The sequence below is a fragment of the Macrobrachium nipponense genome, chromosome 41, assembly GCF_015104395.2.
Source record: "Macrobrachium nipponense isolate FS-2020 chromosome 41, ASM1510439v2, whole genome shotgun sequence".
NCBI classification, from domain to species: Eukaryota; Metazoa; Arthropoda; class Malacostraca; order Decapoda; family Palaemonidae; genus Macrobrachium; species Macrobrachium nipponense.
In genome coordinates, this window is record NC_061102.1 from 13048015 (window position 1) to 13069352 (window position 21338).

A 21338-nucleotide genomic window follows, 5' to 3' on the forward strand; every position below is an offset into this window, starting at 1 on the left:
TATGATATTGCATTGAAACTTAAATACACAAGGACTTTTGTAGATGTGGCATGGAAAAGAGCAAGAAAAACATTTTATTCAACTAATGACAAACTTGAATTTAGTAAGCATAACATTCTAAAATTACCCTATGATGAAAGGTTTTTAGATATTCCTAGAATTTTAAAGCTTTTTAACATAAATGTTGTTTTCAGTAATATTAATGTCAAGAGTTTAGTAATCAAAAATTCTCCTAAAGATCTTCCAGGCTGCATATATGAAATTCCTTGCAAAAAGTGTGATAAAGTCTATTACGGACAGACCGGTAAATCTCTTTCACAACGTCTCAAACAGCATCAATATTCTGTGAGAACTGGGCAAATATCGAATGCATTATTCGTACATATGAGAGATTTAGACCATCCTATTAACTGGAGTCAAGCAAGAGCCTTAATCCCATGTAATGACACAGTTAAAAGGAATATCATTGAATCTTGTTTCATCAAGTCAATTAATAGCAATGTTCTAAATTTAAGTCTTGGTTTATTTAAACTTGATGCTTTCATAATGAAAAAAGTTGTAAATAAATATAAGCAACAAAATTAATATATTAAGTTTTTACATGTTTTAGACTGTAAAGATACTTTGTAATTTCAGTTAGGGTCAAATTTTAGGTTTGTGACCGTGTGATATCCGATAATCCTGGATTATCTCTTTTAATTTTCACCCTTTTGACAATTAACCATCTGGTATTCTTGATCTTGTTTTGTACCTGAGACCTTTCTCTCCAATCCTACTTCATTAGCTCCTTGACAATGTCTTAGTAAAGACGAAAGCGCTTGGATTTCTGACTATCATTTCCTGTGGGATTTGTTACTTATATATATATATATATATATATATATATATATATATATATATATATATTATATATGAATGATAATCCTATGTGGGCCCCCTTTAAAAGATTTCTAGATCTGCCACTGCTAGATTAAACTAAACATGTAAATTCAATATGCAAATCACTTAGGCTTAAACACCATGAAATTAATGTGCAAAAGTCTTGTTAGTTCTGTGCCAAAAAGGTTGATTATAGTAATAAACAAAGGGGGTCATATATGCAAAATACTGAGAAAAATGAGACTAATGTCGTGCCTTCATAAATATTTCTGTTCTTTTTCAACTGAAAATATACACATTTTCAATTCCTAATGTTTGTTTTTATTAAAACTTGAAATTAATGCAGTCCAATGTAATTACAAAAGAACAAAATGGTCTTCATAATTATATATCATATAATCAAAGCACGATGAGAAAAATTAGATAAAATAAGAAAGGTTGAATAATGAAAACTAAAGAAAAACTGGAGATATTCAGAAAAAGGTTCCCACTTTGAGATCTCTCGCCCCATCACCAGAGACGAGATTGGCATCATGGGCTGCTGAGGCTGATCAGTGATTCAAAGTATGTTATTTTGTTGCAGGAGTTCAGTTTCTACAACGAAATTGAAAACAAAATTAAAATTAGAACTTAAAAGATTAAAAATCATAGTACTGCATAGTATACATAAAATATAATTACAGTATTAAAGCTTAAATTTGATGTAAAGGCAAACTTCTGCATCAAATTTAAAAACACATGAAGTTAAAACTAACACTCTCCAGAACTGTTGTGAAATTGCACCTGTCATCATCAATGTAAGTCTCAATGTCTCAAAAGAGAAATTAGTATCTCAGATCCCTAGACTAGAACAATGATCAACAAATGCCTTACAGTCAATGAGGCTGTGCAATTCTTGCATAGCAACTTGTCAGCACCAGACATCAAGACACCATGGGTAAGTTATGTGTTCAATCTACAGGCAATAGTAACTGTTTCTAATTGTCCAAGTATATTTCCATACTTCTAGGGAGAAACCATATGGTCCACCATTGTTGCTAAGTTAAGTATCCTTTATTGATATTCTGATACTTGGAAGTACTAATTATGTTGTTCCTGCTTGCTTTGCAAGCTCATCTGCCTCATCATTCCTTTTAATGTTTGCATGTTTCAATACCAACTAAGATCATTTCGATACCTCTACTCTTTGTGATATCAATCCACTGCAAATTCTTTTTCATTAAACAGTTGGTGTATTAAAACACAAAGTGATAAACCAACAAACTGAAGAAAATCATACTGAATGCATAACAATATACTATACATACCTTTATTTAAGTAAAATAAGCTGTCAACTAAAATCCAGGAAATGTGTTGGTCAGTTTATTAAAGAATATTTTTTTACACATACAACAATATATTTCATCTTTCAGGCAAAGTTTCATTCAGAACAATAAAAACAAATATATACAGTCACTACACAGTACTCATATACATAATTTAAGAGATCATATAACTGCATTTATTTCCAAGACTTATATTTTTCAATAAAGTCATCCATGGTATGGTTTAGTGCCTTTATGAGAGCCATTTGTTTTTCTGGAGGATTTATGAGATTCAACATTTTCTTTACGTATGCACTGTAACTGTTGGCTAGGTTCATATCTTCACTGTCAAATAGTTTCTTAGTTGCGGATGCTAACCTTGGTTTCACATCATCTCCCTGTGGGGATTTAGTACTAGGCACCTCTTGCTTTTTGCCTTTGGCTGTAACCTTAATAACACTGAGCACTGAACGATTAGATTTTATTTCCTTAAGATAGACATTTTTTGGACTAATTACTTCTGTAGGTGTAGTCTTCATGTTAGCTTTCAAAGATGAATTGGCAGAGCTACTCTTTTGCAATGTAACCACATATGAAGAAGCTTTGGCAATTAAAGACTTTTCATTGGTGCTCCCTACACAAACAAAAGGAGTTTTACTAGGACTAGATGTGCTAATAGTTATAACTTTACCGGGACTACCTGAGCTCCCAGTGAAAAAGTCTCTGTCATTCACTGTAATAGATTCCTTGATATTAGAGGAATTAATGGAAGCTACCTGCTCAGTTAGTTTAGGCAATGGTGATGGGGGGTTGGAGAGAGACGAAGGAGACAGGGAACTCTGGAGTGAATCAATATCTCTCAGAGGTGAAACTGGGGCTGCAGTATCAAAGTTAATGTCTTGAGGGTGAGTGTCAAAGTCATGACATGCTTTGTCCACATCATCATCGGAATTATTCTTTTCCTGTTTTGTTGTGACCCTGACAGTGGTGATTCCAGCTTGTGATTCACTGCATTTTGTAACTTCCAGAACAGCAGTGTCAAAAAATTCTGGATCTTCCATTTCAATATTCTCTTGTTTCTTTAAGAAAAAAAAATGGAGCATCATTATTCAATTGTCCACATATATTAATACTGTGTAATGTGTTTCAACTAATTTCTAAGAGCAATATCAATTATCCACACATATTTAGAATCTTTTGCACAGTGAGAGCCAGAAATAAAAAATAAAACTTATACAACAAATTCTGTTACATAAATACAAACCTCTTACTTTTACTTATGCTTCAGTGCCTCATTTAGTGGATGTGGTAATAGTAGCAGAAATAAGCTACATGGTACAGTTTGAGTCTGACCTCCTAAAACTGGCACCCTTGGAACCAGGCCCCTGCCAGACTACCGAAAATCCCGAATGACAGAAATCTCCCCTAAAAACACCCTTTCTACACAAAGTCTGTGCCAGCTCAATCTACGTATATGGCTGTTATCAAAAACAGTACAAAGTTTATAAATAATCAGTCATTGATTAGGTTTAGTTCGTCATGAAAATTCTGGCCTTCCCATAAGTATCTCATTAGAAATATTTACACCTTCGCTACATCGGAATTTGAACCAGCATATAAGTGCAAGGTCGAATTTTTATCTACTGGCACCTTTTAATGTTTTCCAGCACCGCAAACTTTTCTAGCTTTTGTTTTCAGCAAAAATCTAAAAATCTGCTACTTTTGTTTCTAAACCTGCATATGAGAGAGAGAGAGAAGAGGAGAGAGACGAGAGAGGAGGAAGAGAGGAAGGAGAGAAGAGAGAGAATTGACCCAGTTATTTTGTTATACTGCCAGATATTTACTTGCAAAAGACAAATAATACAGCTGTATTAAGAATAAAGACAATCTTAATAAAACTGGTTTACATACTAGTAAGGCAGTCCCCGGTTTACAACGGCGGTTCTGTTCTTGAGACGCGTTGTAGACCAAAAATCGTTGTAGGCCAGAACATCGTCAACAATTGTCAAAAATCCTAAGAAAACATTATTTTCTATGGATTGGGAGTATTAAAAACTATATAAACTGCATTTTTATTGCATTTTTTGTCAAGAAACCTTCATATATTGATTAATTTGCATCAGATCGGCATTGTAAGTGTCATAACCCTGGAACATACATCGTAAACATGGTAATAATTTCAGATGAATATAATTGAAAAGCATTGTAATATGACAATTTGTCCAAAAATGATATTGTTATGATACAATAAAGTTTCATACATACTTACCTGGCAGATATATACGATTATGGCCCACCCAGCCTCCCCGCAGGAGACAGGTGGAAGAGAGAAAATATGATAGAAAACAGGAATGGTTCCTAGTCCTGCCGCCCAGGGCAGGCCGGTAGATCACCTAACCTACCTGTAGCAAGTGGCGCAAAATTTGAATTTCTGTCGGGGACGACGGAGTCTTAGCTAAGTATATATCTGCCAGGTAAGTATGTATGAAACTTTATTGTATCATAACAATATCCTTTTCATACAATCAACTTACCTGTCAGATATATACTTAGCTGATTGGCACCCCTTGGTGGAGGGTAAGAGACAGCTACTTCTGGAATAGACAGGTAAACAACATATGTTGTAGGTATAAATAAAACCTTGGTTCCTACCTGGTAGGTGGTAGACTTCGTGGGTGTTGCCCAGTAGTCTGCATCACCTCAAGAAACTTTAGTGAGATATATGATCTATGGCCAAGAGTTCTTGTGGGTCTGCCGATGGGGTCTTATCCGCTTACTCGGCAGAGCCTGAAAGGACTTGTCAATGGGTGCTGATCCACTTATATGACAATACACCTTATGAAGGAGCATACAACCAATCCTGACCACCTGATCCTAACCACATGTTAGTAATAAAGATTGTTCCGAGTTATCCCCCGAACTCTTTACAACAACCATAACTCAAAAAACACAATACGCACACATACATAAATTTAAAAAAAAAAAGAAAAAAATTTATACTCATCTAATAAGATATCACAAGAGTTTCTTACTGAACAACAGTGACTGGCCGCCAGTGCGACACCAAGCCCTTTTTGTTAGAAGAGACTCTAGAACATATCTAAAAAGAAGGTAAGTATATACTTAAGGATTGGTGTTGGCTCCTATACCCAGGATCGTATCCGCAGACACGAAAGGACCTAGAGAAAAACATTTCTCATAGGTCACACGAACGTCTCTCAAGTAATGAGATGCAAATACTGAGTTGCATCTCCAAAATGTCGTATCCAAGATGTTTTTAAGTGAAATATTCTTTTGAAACGAGAGAGACGTCGCTACTGCTCTCACTTCATGAGCTTTCACTCTCAACAGTCGAAACTCTTCGTCAGGACAGATCTTATGCGCGTCTGTAAAGACGTTTCTCACAAAGAATGCAAGAGCATTCTTGGACATGAGTCTTGTGGGATCTTTTTTTTTTTCTACGCGCACCAAAGACCTTGTCTAGAGCCCCCCATCTGGTGTTTTCTCTGAAGGTAGAACTTTAGAGCTCTTACAGGACATAGAGACCTCTCTGCTTCTCTGCCTACGAGACTCGATAAGCCGTTAACCTCGAAGGACTTAGGCCAGGGATTCGTGGGATTCTCGTTTTCAGCTAAAAACAAGGTTTTAAACGAGCAAATAGCTGAGTCCCCCTTGAATCCTACTCTATCCTCCAGAGCATGTAATTCACTAATTCTCTTTGCTGTAGCTAAAGATAATAGGAATAAGCATTTCCTAGTGATGTCTTGAAACGACGCCAGATGAGGAGGTTCGAACCTTTCGGATGACAGGAATTTGAGTACTACATCTAGGTTCCAGTTAGGAGGAACCGGTTCCTTAGACTTTGTAGTCTCAAAGGATCTTATGAGATCGTGGAGATCCTTGTTATCTGCCAGATCTAATCCTCTATTCCTGAAGACTGCCGAAAGCATACTTCTGTATCCCTTTATTGTGGATACAGATAGGTGATTCGATTCTTCTCCAGGAACAGCAGGAACATACAGCAATTTCTGCTACAGAGGTAGTGGAGGAGGACAACTTCTCAGATTTGCACCACCTTCTAAAAACCTCCCACTTGGACTGATATACTTGTCTAGTGGAGGCTCTGCGGGCTCTCGCGATCGCGCTTGCAACTTTACGAGAAAACCCTCTCGCTCTGACGAGTCTTTCGATAGTCGAAAGGCAGTCAGAGCGAGAGCGGGGAGGTTTTGATGATACCTCTGGAAGTGTGGTTGTTTGAGAAGATCCATCCTTCTTGGGAGGGATCTGGGAAAATCTACCATCCACTCCACCACCTCCATGAACCAATCTTGTGCCGGCCAAAAGTGGGCTATCAAGGTCATCCTCGTCCCCTTTGAAGCCACAAATTTTTTCAGAACTAGTCCCAGGATTTTGAAAGGAGGAAAAGCATAGACGTCTACGTGAGACCAGTCTAGTAGAAAGGCGTCGACTATCAGAGCTCTGGGGTCTTCCACGACCGAGCAAAAGACTTCCAGCCTTTTGGAGAGGAACGTGGCGAAGAGATCCACATGAGGGGTCCCCCAAAGAGACCAGAGATCTTGACACACATCTTTGTGTAGGGTCCACTCTGTGTGAAGGACCTGGTTCCTCCTGCTGAGTCTGTCCGCCCTTACATTCCTTTCTCCCTGAATGAACCTTGTAAGCAGGGAGATGTTCCTCTGGGACGTCCAAAGCAAAAGATCTCTTGCAAGTTTCGTAGAGGAACAAGGAGTGAATCCCTCCTTGTTTCCGAATGTAGGCAAGTGCTGTGGTGTTGTCCACATTTACTTGAATTACTTTGTTTGACACAAGAGGTTCTAGACTCTTCAGAGCCAGGTGTACGGCGAAGAGCTCTTTGCAGTTTATGTGCCAAGACACCTGCGCTGTTTCCTAGGTGCCTGACACTTCCTTCGAGCCTAATGTTGCTCCCCAACCTTTCTCCGACGCGTCGGAGTACAACACTAGGCTTGGGTTCTGGATTTTCAGGGAGATTCCCTTGTTCTCCCTCAGAGGGGGCAACCACCATTCCAAGTGCGGTCTCATCTCCACTGGAATGGGAAAGGTGTCTGAAAGATGTCCGGTCTTCCAACTCCAAGACCTCTTGAGGAAGAATTGAAGTGGACGTAAATGAAGTCTTCCTAGCGGGAAGAACTGTTCGAGCGAGGAAAGGGTCCCTAGAAGGCTCAGCCATTCCCTCGCCGAAGTCTGTTCCTTCCCTAAGAAGAGAGAGACTTTCTGCAAGCCTTTTGCTATTCTCTCTTGCGAATGAAATACTCGAAAACCCCGAGAATCCATCTGAATCCCCAGATAGACCAAGTTCTGTCTGGGGGTCAGCTGTGACTTCTCGAGGTTTACGAGTAATCCCAACGATCTGATCAGGTTTAGTGTCAACGTAAGGTCCTCCAAACACTGTCTCTCTGATCTGGCCCTGATGAGCCAGTCGTCCAGATACAGAGAGATATTTACTCCTTTGAGGTGAAGAAACCTTGCCACATTCTTCATCAGGCTTGTGAAGACCTGAGGAGCTGTGGAAAGGCTGAAACACAAGGCTCTGAACTGAAAGATCCTTCCCCCGGTCATGAAACGGAGGTACTTCTTCGATGAAGGGTGGATCGGGACGTGAAAATAGGCGTCCTGGAGATCCAGAGACACCATCCAATCTCCTTGGCGCATAGCCGCAAGGACTGAGGCAGAAGTCTCCATAGAGAACTTCTCCTTCTGAACAAATTTGTTCAGAGCGCTGACGTCTAGTACCGGCCTCCAGCCCCCTGAGGCCTTCGCAACCAGAAAAAGGCGATTGTAAAACCCCGGGGAGTTTTGATCCAGTACTACTTATATCGCTCTCTTGTCCAACATCTGATCCACCATCAGTCGAAGAGTATCTCTCAGCACAGGATCCTTGTACTTGGCTGACAGTTCCCGCGGAGTTGAAGTCAGGGGAGGACTGTCCAGGAAAGGGATAAGATATCCTTTCCTTATCACAGACATTGATGAGGCGTCTGTGTTGATACGTGCCCAGGACTCCACAAATCCCAGGAGCCTGGCACCTACTGGTGTTTGGAGGAGAGAAGCATCACTTTTCTTCTTCGCTTTCCCTTCTTAAAGGGACGGAAGGCACACCTACCTCTCTTCTCAGGAGCCTTCCTTCTTGAGGGTGCTCTGGAGGTAGGGCCACCTCGTAAGGGCTGAACCGACGTACTCGGTCCTTTCTTTTCCACCACAGTCGCAGGTCTCTTCTTCCTTGATGACTGGGTAAGAAGGTCTTGAGTCGCCTTCTCAGTTAATGAACGGGAAATGTCTTTCACTAACTGAGAAGGAAACAAAAAGTCCGATAAGGGAGAGTACAACAGTGCTGCCCTTTGAGAGTGGGAGACTGCTTTAGTCAAAAAAGCACTGAAGACTGTCCTCTTCTTAAGAAGTCCCGCTCCAAATAAAGAGATCTCAAACGAGCCATCCTGTACCGCCTTGTCGATACATGACAGAATACACAGGAGAACTTCTGGGTCGAGTCCTTCTGAATCATGGGCCTTCTTGGACATCACCCCAAGGGACCAATCTAAGAAGTTGAAAACTTCTAATACATGGAAGAGTCCCTTGAGGAGATGATCCAGTTCTGAAATGCCCCAAGTCACACGGGCAGAGTTCAATCCTTGCCTTCTTGACGCATCGACTAAAGTTGAAAAGTCCGCTTCCGCCGAAGACGGAAGAGAAATACCCATATTCTCTCCCGTCTGATACCAAATGCCCCGTTTACCAGCGAGTCTCGCTGGGGGCATGCAGAAGACCGTTCTGACCAACTCCTTCGAATCCATCCACGAATTCAAAGACTGAAGAGCCCTCTTCATAGAAATGGTGGGCTTCATTCTTAGAAAAGATGAAGACTTCTTCGCCTTTGCGCTCGAGAACAGAGAGCACGGAGAAGGAGGAGTGGCAGGGGATAAAGCATCTCCGTATTCTTCAAGAAGCAGGGCTGTCAAGACTTTGTAGCTTGATAGTCCTTCTCTTCCACGATACTCGTCTTCCGAGTTTTCCTCCAACTCGGGGTCTAGAGGAGACTCCGTAGACAAATCAGGACGTCTTTCCTCTGGGGGAGACAAACTCCTGATAGGAGAGGGACTAAGGGAATGATAATCCCTCCTCTTCAAAGTTTGAGCTTTGTGAGAAGCTTCCCTCTTGGCTGGCGCCAAAAGCCTAGGCTTCTCCCCATAAAAGGATGACGCCTCGCGCTTGGATGACGCCTCGCGCTTGGATGACGCCTCTCGCTTGGCTGACTCTTGACGTCTGGATGACGCCTCGCGCCTGGAAGACGTCTCGCTCTCAACTGGCGTTCTGGCTGGCGCCTCGCGCTTATATGACGCTCTGTATGACGCCTCACGCCTGGAAGACGCCTCACGTCTATCTGGCGTCACGTCTCTGAAATATGGCTCTCTCGATCTCGATCTAGAAAGCAAAACTTCTTCAGCATGTTTGGAAGACGAAGCTTCATGTCTGAAAGACGCCTCGCGTTTGGCAGGAGAAAGAGGACGAGACTTTTTGATCGGAAGAGAAACGTCCTTCTTGCGAGGAGGATCTCTAGCCAAAACTCCCACCAATGAGGCTAGTTGTTCTTGTACAGCAAGGAGAATTTTCCTTGAAGCTTCTCCCACGTCATCTTCAATGGGGGGAGAAGTCGAAGGCAAGCGGTCCGCTACGTCCATGTAGGGAGACGTTGACGCAACCTTCGCCTTTTTGATAGAAGAGGGAGCTTCATCTGAGAAGCGCTCCGGGCTTGAATTCAAATCAGGTTCTCTCAAATGCCGTTTCAGTGGCCTAGAAAGGTCCGAATCCTTCCACCCTCGTTTAGGTGAAGGAGAGGGAGAGGAAGAGAAACACTCTCGCAGGACGCTTTTTCTATAGCGGCCCTGAGCAACCTGAAGCGAAACAGCCTGCTGAAGGGACGTCTGACCGTTGGGGATTCCCCACGACCTCCTTAAGGTTTTCGACTTTCCTTCTCCTCTGGGCATGGGAGCTTGGAAGAGGTCTAGGCCTGGGAGCGTCGCAGGGACGATCAAACGCCCCCTCCACAACACTGGGAGCACTCACTTCACTGAACATTTCACTTTCACTATCCTTACCTTGTAAGACCGCCATTTTGGACTTCATCTTATGGATAGTAGCCTTCAGATCGGCGATTTCAGAGGCCGATTCTGAAAGTAAAGCTTGTGAATTCGAAACAGAGGGAGAATCAAAATCATCGAGGTTAGATATAGGGTCAATAAAAGGCTCAATAGGCCTTGTAATCACACTCTTCAAACGTCTAACCCTATCCCTCTCTAACTTCCTCAAATAAGAAGTTAGAGTCTTCCATTCTTCTGCATTTACCCCTCACATTCATGACAGGTATTAGTAGAAGAACATTCAAACCCCCTACATTTACGACATACAGTGTGAGGATCAACCTAAGCCTTCGGTATCCTCACCCTGCAGCCTACATTCACACACATTCTCACACTCACATTTGAGTCAGACATACTGAGAAAATCAAAGCAAGTCCAAATTCAGTCCACAGTAGCGAATGCCAAAAACCACGATCCAGATACGTCACCAAAAAGCCGAGAAACGATGATCAAAAGGTTGAAATAAGAATCTAAGTCAGGAGGTAATAACAACAATGTTGATACCACCGGCGACAGAGAAAATATGATAGAAAACTGGAATGGTTCCTAGTCCTGCCGCCCAGGGCAGGCCGGTAGATCACCTGACCTACCTGTAGCGAAATTTGAATTTCTGTCGGGGACGACGGAGTCTTAGCTAAGTATATATCTGACAGGTAAGTTGATTGTATGAAATTGCATTTTTCCTAACTATACAAACCTGAGGTCCTTTTACAATAGGAAGGTTACTAGCGGCAGCTGGATAGGTCGTAAGCTTTCGAACAAGGGGTTCGGTAGTTAACTGCTTGTCCGACAGTGCACGCGCCGCGTGACTGGGAGGTGAAGAATCACTTTTGCTTTTGGCCCAAGCAAAAACTGCAGAGTGAGGGGTGGCATGAGGTGGGGCTATGTGTAAAAGGACCTCAGGTTTGTATAGTTAGGAAAAATGCAATTTTGGACAAATTGTCATTTGTTCCGACACGGCATACAAACCTTTCGGTCCTTTTACAATTGGAAGACTCACTTCTTGGTGGGAGGAATCTGAGTCTTTTGTGAACAGACTGGTGTTCGCCCAACCTTGGAATGCCTCCCTGGTCGTAAGAGCGAGGGAGGGATCCAAGCCTCTGTCCAATTGATCGGGGTGTGCATCGCAGGATCAATGGTCAGACCTCTGGACCGAGTACTAAGAGAGAGGCAAGCGTATCTCTTCGTACCAGCAAGCAAGAACAAGTTCCTGTTTGCAAGAGGCAACATAAAGTTATGGGTTTGTCTCTTGTTGGCATCCACTTCCCCCCCCTTGTAGGAGGAAGTGGTGGATATTCTGCTCCTATCCCTAATGAAAGGGATAGGATGGGGGTCTGTCATATAGCTCACCTGCATCTCGTCCTCATCCAGCATAGTGACGACCGTAACCCTCTGCCCACAGGTAGAGGAGAAGAAAAAGATGGGAAGAGGAGCCAGTCACACTCTCATTTGCACATCCATTCTCACAGTCACACCAGGACTCGATGCTGTTTCAGCCTGCGAGGGTCTGGGTTAGCTACACAACGTGTTGAGCAGCCACCACGGGTCCCAAGGAAAACGATCCAAGGAACTGTGGGCAATATCCCGGAGGTAGAAGGAGGTGAAGGTAGTCTGGTTGGCCCAGACCCCTGCCTTCAGGACCTGCGCCACGGAGAAGTTCTTGCGGAATGCACGGGAAGGACCAATGCTCCTGACTTCGTGGGCCCTCGGACGGAGCATACGGGTGTCATCACTACCATCAGCCTCATACGCTCTCCTGATGACCTCAAGCAGCCAGAAAGAAAGTGTGTTCTTGGATACTTCTTTCTTGGTTACCCCGGTGCTAACGAAGAGGCGTCGACACTCAGGCCTGAGGTGTCGAGTTCTCTTCAGGTAGCTCTGTAGTGCCCTAACAGGACAAAGCAGCATCTCATCCGCATCATTATCGGTGAAGTCCATTAGGGAGGGGATTGTGAAAGACTCAAACCTGTCGTCAGGGATCGACGGCTTCTGAGTCTTCGCAACAAAGTTCGGGACGAAATCGAGCGTCATAGATCCCGATCCCCTGGAGTGTCGTACGTCGAAGGAAAGACCATGAAGTTCCCCTACTCTCTTCGCCGATGCCAGGGCCAGCAAGAAGAGGATCTTGAGGGTCAGATCCCTGTCTGACGACTCTCAGAGTGGCTCGAAGGGTCTTCGAGTCAAACTCCTAAGGACGAGAGTCACATCCCACTCAGGGGGCCTGAGTTCCCTGGGTGGGCAAGACCTTTCGAAGCTCCTCATGAGCAAGGAGATTTAGAACGAATTTGAAATGTCCAATCCCCTCAGTTTCAGGACTAGTGCCAGGGCGGCTCTATATCCTTTCACTGTGGGGACTGAGAGGAGCTTCTCTCGGCGAAGAAATACGAGGAAATCCGCTACCTGCTGAAGAGTGGCTCTGCGAGGAGATAGACACCGTCTACGACACCAACCACAGAAGACGGCCCACTTCCCCTGGTACACAGCTGCAGAGGACTGATGGACGTTTCCAGCCATCTCTGTTGCTGCGCTACGAGAAAAGCCTCTCGTTCGCAAGAGATGGTGGATAACAGCCAGCCGTGAAGTTGTCGAGACTGGACTGCTCGGTGGTACCGTTCTACGTGTGGCTGGGCGAGAAGGTTGTGCTAGTGGGGAATCTCTCTCGGTTCTCCTGCGAGAAGAGCCAGTAGGTCCGGATACCAAATGGCCTGGGGCCATTTGGGAGCCACCAGGATCATCCTGAGATTTGGGGTGGTCAGCACTCGACTGATCACCTTGCGAATCAGGTTGAACGGGGGAAAGGCGTACGCGAAGAGGTTGTCCCACAGATGTTGAAGAGCGTCCTCTGCAGCTGCCCATGGGTCTGGCACAGCTAAAAAGAAAACCTGAAGTTTTCTGTTGTGCCGGGTGGCGAACAGATCCATAACTGGTCGCCCCCACAGATCAAAGAGCCTTTCCGCCACGTCCTGGTGTAGGGACCATTCGGTTCCTATCACCTGATCCCGACGGCTGAGCTTGTCTGCTACTACATTCCTCTTCCCTGGAATGTAGCATGCTGACAGCTCTATTGAGTGAGCTTCGGCCCACTCGTGCACCTGCCGTGTCAACTGGTACAACGGGAGAGACACTAGGCCCCCCTGTTTGTTGACGTAAGGCACTACTGTGGTGTTGTCGCACATCAACACCACTGAGTGTCCCACCAAGCGGTCCTGGAACTCTTGGAGAGCGAGAAACGCTGCCTTGAGCTCCAGGACATTGATGTGAAGGTGCTTGTCGCAATCGTCCCACACTCCTGAAGTCAGCAACTCCTCCAGGTGTGCGCCCCATCCCTCGGTCGATGCGTCTGAGAACAGCAGCATCTCCGGGGGAGGAGTGCGTAGAGGCACTCCTCTTAAGAGGTTCCTGTCGTCGAGCCACCAGGCTAGGTCCTGCCTTACCTCCAGTGTCAGGGACACGGGGAAGTATGGAGGATCTGTTGCCTGTGACCAACTCTCCTTTAGTCTCCACTGAAGAGACTGCAGGTGTAGACGCCCGTGAGGGGCTAACTTCTCGAGTGACGACAGGTGGCCGATCACGACTTGCCATCGCTGAGCTGCCTGTTCCTGCTGAGACAGGAACTGGTTGGCTGCCTCCCTGAATCTGTTGATCCGCGAGTCTGCGGGGAAAACTCGCCCTGCTACCGTGTCGATCAGCATACCCAGGTACTTCATCCTCTGCTTGGGTTCGAGATCTGACTTCTCAAAGTTCACCACGATCCCCAGATCGCGGCAAAACTTGAGTAGTCGATCCCTGTCCTGCAGCAACTGCGAGCGGGAGCTCGCCAGGACTAACCAATCGTCGAGATACCTCAGAAGACGTATCCTGTGCGAGTGGGCCCAAGCAGACACCAGAGTGAACACTCGCGTGAACACCTGTGGGGCGGTTGAGAGACCGAATCAAAGTGCCCTGAATTGGTACACCGTCCCGTCGAGGATGAAGCGGAGGTACTTTCTGGAGGATTGATGGATGGGTATTTGAAAATACGCGTCCTTCAGATCCACTGAAAGCATGAAATCGTTCTCCCTAATGGAGTCGAGCACGGAGCGTGCCGTCTCCATCGTGAACCGAGTCTGGCGAACGAATCGGTTCAGGGGAGAGAGATCTATCACCGGGCGCCAGGCCCCCGTAGACTTTTCCACCAGGAAAAGACAGCTGTAGAAGCCTGGTGACTGATCTGTGACGATCTCTACAGCTCATTTGCTCAGCATGGACTGGATCTCCTGTCGTAGTGCCACGTCCTTCGAAGAACCTGGAACATAAGCTTGCTGTTGGACCGGGTTGGAGGTGAGGGGTGGCCGAGATTCGAAGGGTAATAGATATCCCTCCAGAAGGACATCTACTATCCAGGTCTCAGCGCCGTAGCGCTGCCAAGTTGCACAATGGCTCGCCAGGCACTCCCCCACTTCCGGCAGCAGGTGAGGGGGAACACCGTCCCTAGCGTTTCCCCCCTTTCTTCGACTTCTTCCTTGACCCTCCTCGTGGAAAGGATGGCTGGGAGGAGGGCTGGTTACGGGCCCCCTTAGCAGACGTCGAAGAAGACAGAGTCTTTCCTCGGGGCTTCGACAAGGCTATCGTCTTAGCAGCCGAGGAAGCGCTAGCCGAGCTCTTGGGCTTGGCCGCAGTTCGAGGCTGCCCAGAAGCCTTTGAAACTGCCTGGTGATCAAGATGGTCACTGTCGTCAGTGCGCCGCCTGTCCACCGCAGCGTCCACCATCTCTCCTGGGAAGAGAGAGGAGGAACTCCGTACTGGTCCATTTTGAAGTCCTAACGCCCCCTCACGCCCAGCCGCCCTGGATACCCGGGTAAGGACTGCGTCCCTACGGTGACGTACCAGGTTGGCCCACAGGTTTGCCGTCTGGTGGGCGAGGAAGGAGATGGCTCTTCCTCCAGACTGGCAAAGCCTCCTGAAAGCAGAGTCTTCTTCGGGGGAAATTCCCCCGGAGTTGGCTGCGACCTTAGCCACTGTAAGGGACCACAGGTCTATCCAGGAGACGGCCTGGAAAGCTGCCATGGCGGTAGATTCCAGGCCAAGTGCCTCTTGCTGCGAGAACCAGAGGTTCTCAGACAGGAGCTGCTGCAGAGACACACCCGGAGTTAGCCTGGCTAACTCTGGGTTTACCTGTTTGGGCGGCATCGGATCTTCTGACGGCACGCAAAAACGCCACTGTCGCAGCAGAGGAGGTGGAAGCAGCTTGTTCGATCTGCTTGACCTGAGAGAGCCTTCTTGTCCGGAGACGAGAGACTCAACCTGGTTCAAGACAGAATCGGCAAGCTCCGATCGCGGCAACCCCACCGTCGGTTTGGGTTCCCTCTTCGGGCCCCAAAACGACTCGAGCCGGGACATGGGCTCTGAAGGTGGGAGCGGTGACCCTTCCCCGAGGTCGTTGTGCTGACGAATCAGCGCAATAACCTCGGCAAAGTTCCTCTGGATCTCGGGAGTCACTGCATCCTGAGGAGTAGGACCATACAGTCCCTCGAACAGGAGCACCTCCCGAGACCCTCCCCCTTCAAGAGGGGGAACGGCGACAGACCCCTCTCGGTCTCCTCCTGCCACATGCGTGTATGTCCTGGTCGGTCCGAGGACCGTGCCTGGCACGTACGGCGTCGTGACGGGATCATGCGGGGCGCACCCCTCACGATCACTCCGCAATACCTCGCTCCTCCCGGTGTAACCCGAGGAGGTTGAAGGTACGGGAGAGGCAAACCTGACGCTCTCCCCTCGCTCACCGGCAGAACCGGTGGGCTTGGAGGGCTGCAGGCGATCGCCAACCCGCGGTGGTGATCGAGCTGCAGGCCTAGTCGAGACATCTCCCTGAGGAGAACGGCTGGACCGAGCACAGCGGCCCAGATCTCGGGTGTCAGAGAAGCTGCTGCTGGTTGCCATACCCGTACGTTCCCTGTGGGAGAGACGGTCGGGCGACCTACAGAGACCACTGTCACGGTGAGACCGGTGCTTGTCCTCACGGCGCGTCACACCGCTGGCGCCGGCGATCAGGGGAACCTCTTCCCAGCCTCGGCCCGTGGCCGGTCAGAGACCGTCGCGTTAGCCTGGGTAGCCAGCTGGTCGCCGCGAGAGCGAGAGCTGGTCTGGTGAGAGTCGCCTGAGCGGCTGTCACCAGTCTTCCGCTCCGTGCCGTGAACCTGACGCCGAGCGAGCTCTGACGTCTGGTTCTTGGCTGTGCGGTCACCGGTAGGCGACCGTACACTCGGTACCTCTCGCGAACGAGAGGCCGAGACGGAACCTGATGCAGTGGCAGAGCCTCTGACACCAGGCGAGGAAGTACCGGTGTTAGCCGGTACCCATCTGGTCCCCGTAGTCTTCTTCCTTGCGGAAGAAGAGACAGGCCCTGCTCCCGAAGGAGCAGGAGGACCAGCGGAAGAACCCACCGTCACACCGGAGTGAGACGGACCCTGAGAAGCTCCCGAAGGAGACTTCTTAGGGGGGGCGGAGGCAACCTTCTTCTTCTTCGGCTGTGAAGCCTTAGAAGTCGAAGGGGGAGAGGCGGCAGACGACGACGACGAAGAAGATGACGAAGACAACGACGACACCTTACTCTTCTTCTTCGTCAGCTTCCTCAGGACCGACGTTAAGTCTACCATCCAAGGCCCAGACGCACCTGTCCGGATAGACCAACGTTGGGAACAGCAACGCCACGAGCAGGAACGACATCGGCAGGTGCGGACATCTCAGGAACGGCAGGTACAACAGTCACGGCAGGGACAGTCGGCAACATCTGAGTAGGTACGGCAGGTACGGCAGGCGGTACAGTCATCATGGGAGGTTGAGCCAACGTCAGCGACATCTTAGGGATCGGCGGCAGGTCCAGGGGCGAGCTCTTGGGACAGCGGAAGTCAGGCCGAGGCAGCACGGCTAACCTGGGCGGCGGCACGCCCCCCCTCGGTACGGCGATCGGACCCTGCACTGAGGAGGTAGGCGATACATACACAGCATGGGGAGAATACACCAGGTGAGGGGGGGTGGCGTACCCTGGAGTTGACAGGGTGGTGGTTGTGGTGGTCACCGTAGCATGCGTGACCGCAGCAGACCCAGCCAGGTGGTACAGCAACCCCTGGACACTGGGCACGCCCTGCAAACCCAAAGACGCCCACACCTGACCAAGGTCGTCCCTCGCAGCAGAAGCACCTGTGGAAGCAACGGTCGGGTTATTAGGGGGGGGTCTCTAACCAATTGAGAGGGGAAGATGCCCACCCCGAACGGATAGAGGACCCCGAGTACAGCTGGACGTCGGGGTACCGAGCGCCCTCCTCCACACTCGGATTGGGTGAGGAGAAGGACCTGGATACCCCTCCCCGAAGGGGAAGGTGCCATACGTGACAGCTGAGCAGGGGGCAGGAAAGACGACGAAGTGTCCGTTACCAAAGGAGTCGCGGGAGAGCTTTCCAACGACTCCTTTGCAGGCCTTCGCTTCTTCCTGCCCTCGTACAAGCCCCATTGCACCTCCGACCTATTTTGACACACTTCACAAGGCTCGGTGCGAGAGCATTCGTGCCCCCGACACCGAGCACACATAACATGGGGATCGATCTCCAGAAAACTGCGGAATTTTCCGCACTTACACCCTTCAGTTCCGGGGCACAGTCACCAGACAATCGGAGGGCGTGGTGAATCCATTGTCGATCAATCCCAATTGATAAACACAAAATAAAGTTGAAAAGATTGTACTTACAGATCAGTTTCACAATGTAAACAGAACAAGAAAACACAATCATGCGAAAGCAAAAGTGATTCTTCACCTCCCAGTCGCGCGGCGCGCGGACTGTCGGACAAGCAGTTAACTACCAAACCCCTTGTTCGAAAGCTTACGACCTATCCAGCTGCTGCTAGTAACCTTCCTATCGTAAAAGGACCGAAAGGTTTGTATCCCGTGTCGGAACAACTTGGTATGTCATAAGCTGAAACCGTCGTTAACCGGGGACTACCTGTATATGCAATTATACTCCATACATTACTGTCACATTATTGTATTATATTTTATGAACACAGCAATACAGTGCCATTTTCGTTCTTGCTATGCTTACTTTCTTAAAATGATATTGTTATTGTACAATAAAGTTTCATACATACTTACCTGGCAGATATATACTTAGCTATAGACTCCGTCGTCCCCGACAGAAATTCAAATTTCGCGGCACACACTACAGGTAGGTCAAGGTGATCCCGCCGCCTGCCGCTGGGTGGCAGGAATAGGAACTCTACTTACCGTTTTAAGCCAGATTTGTTTCTCTTCCACCTTCTCCTGAGGTGAGGTTGGGTGGGCCATACGATCGTATATATATGCCAGGTAAGTATGTATGAAAACTGTTATTGTACAATAAACAATATTCCATTTTCATACATCAACTCCCTGTCCGATATATATAGCTGATTGACACATTTGGAGGTGGGTCAAAGACAGCAACATCCTTAGAGTATAAAAATATTATTAAAATATTATTAAAACTCTAGGTTCCTTACCTGCTAAGGTAGCTGACTTCATAGGTCCTGCCTCTAAGCCTGCTTAAACCTTAGTAGCTCTCAACAAGGAAGTGTCCTGTATGTTGAAGAAGCTAAGACTGGAACTGACAACTGGACGTGACCAATGTGTTGACAGATCCGTACAGCCCTCTTATGCCACGGCATTCAAGCTAGTAATAGATCATTTACCTGAACTACACACACACCATCACCGGATAATACTAACAAGACTGAGAAAAGTACCGCACACTTTTCTCAGACGACCAATAAACACAAACACCATCACCTAATAAAATCAACTAGCTTAAAAGAAGGTTATGGGGTAGTAACTCCTTTGCCCAATACTGTACCAGAGGACACGTATGGACCTAGCGTCTGACAATTATCAAAGGTTGTCTGAACATCCCTAAGATAATGAGACGCAAATATTGAATTAGTTCTCCAATATGTGGATTCAATAATTTCCTTGAGGGCTAAATTCTTTTTAAAAGCTAATGAAGTCGCCACTGCCCTGACTTCATGAGCCTTCACTTTCAAAATACCAAAGCTCTGCTCTTGACACAGCATATGAGCCTCTTTAATTAACTCTCTCATGAAGAAGGCTAGAGCGTTCTTCGTCATGGGTCTACTGGGGTCTTTAACTGAACACCACAGAGCATCAGACTTCCCTCTGATACCTCTTGTTCTTTCCGTATAACACCGCAACGCTCTCACTGGGCAGAGAACTCTTTCTTGCTCGTGACCCACTAACTCAGCCAAACCCAAAACTTCAAAGGATCTTGGCCAAGGATTAGCTGGATTCTCATTCTTGGCCAAGAAACCTTCTTGGAATGAACACACTGCGTTGCCATGTCTCCATCCCACCTTCTTCGATATGGCCTGAAGCTCACTAACTCTTTTAGCAGTTGCCAATGCTACTAAAAAGATAAGTCTTCTTAGCAAGATCTCTCAGAGAGGCTTCCTCTAAAGGCTCGAATTTGCTAGAAGTTAAATACTTCAAGACCACATCAAGGTTCCAAGCACGGGGCCTGCATTGTGATTGTTTCTTCGTACCAAATGACCTAATCAGATCTCGAAGGTCTAAATTATTCGAGATGTCTAGGCCCCTATGTCTAAACACTGAGGTTAGCATACTCTTATAACCTTTAATTGTCGAAACTGACAAGCGTAAATCCTTCCTCAAGTATAGAAGGAAATCTGCGATTTGGGTCACAGAGGTACTGGATGAAGACACTTTCCTGTTCTTACACCACTTCCGGAAATTGTCCCACTTCGACTGATATACTGTGATTGTGGAGGTTCTTCTGGCTCTAGCCACTGCACTGGCCACCTCTCTAGAGTATCCCCTCGCTCTGACCAGACGTTCGATAGTCTGAACGCAGTCAGACCCAGAGCGAGGGTATTCTTGTGAAACCTGTCGAAGTGGGGTTGTCTGAGTAAATCTACTCTTAGAGGAAGAGTCCTTGGCGTATCCACTGTCCATTCCAGTACCTCTGTGAACCAACTTCGGGCCGGCCAAAACGGGGCTATTAAGGTCATCCTCGTTCCTTGGCTCTCCCTGAACTTCTTCATCACTTTCCCCAGTACCTTGAACGGAGGAAAAGCGTACAGATCTAAGTTTGACCAATCCATCAGGAATGCGTCGACCGCCACTGCTTCCTGGTCTGGAACCGGAGAGCAATAGGTTGGTAACCTTTTTGTTCTGGCTGTCGCAAACAGATCTACTACTGGACGGCCCCACAACTTCCACAGGCTCTGGCAAACCTCCATGTGCAACGTCCACTCCGTCGAGAGAAGTTGTTCTCTTCTGCTCAACAGGTACGCACCCACATTCTTCTCTCCTTGTATAAACCTGGTGAGTACCACGACCTTCTCCTCTTCCGCCCAAAGCAGAACTTCCTTTGCCAGATTGTAAAGGGGAAAGGAATGAGTCCCTCCTTGATTTCGGATATATGCCAGCGCCGTGGTGTTGTCCGAGTTGACCTGCACCGTCTTGTCTCGAATCAACTCTCTGAAGTGCTTCAAAGCCAAGAAAATTGCCATCAGTTCCTTCCTGTTTATGTGCCACTTTGTTTCTTCCTTGCTCCAAAGTCCCGACACCTCTTGAGGGCCTAATGTCGCTCCCCAGGCCTTCTTCGCCGAAATTGACATCGTCATTTTAAGGAAAGAGGACTTCTTTGGAGTCCTAGTCTTGGAAAACTGTGATAAGGGGGATAACGGAGCTGTCGGTTTAAATTCCCCCTCAAAAATAGCAATAAGACGTGAAGTTAGAACCTTATAATCTGAAGAAGGTTCCGTATTCTTTTCCTCAACTAATTCCAATTCTTCTTCTGCTGAAGAAATGTCTTGTAACTCATTGTCGTGTTGACGCTTCGTTGACGGAATAGCGTCCTGCCGCCTGCGTCCTGCGGCTACCGAGGAGTCTGCGTCCTGCCGCCTCTCGATGTCCTGCCGCCTGCGTCCTGCGTCC

At 47.2% G+C, this 21338-nt stretch overlaps 1 protein-coding gene across 6 annotated transcripts in view; it reads right to left on the minus strand.

Moving 5' to 3' along the window:
• Positions 1 to 2226: 2226 nt before the first annotated feature.
• The window catches only part of LOC135212515 (zinc finger protein 665-like), a 47313-nt gene continuing 28201 nt past the window's right edge, over positions 2227 to 21338 (minus strand). For all 6 annotated transcript variants that reach the window (XM_064246034.1, XM_064246029.1, XM_064246030.1 and 3 more), the window contains exon 5: positions 2227 to 3262. In XM_064246034.1, coding sequence (XP_064102104.1) covers positions 2381 to 3262 — 882 coding nt within the window. In that variant the 3' untranslated portion in view covers positions 2227 to 2380. The remainder of the gene's footprint in view (positions 3263 to 21338) is intronic.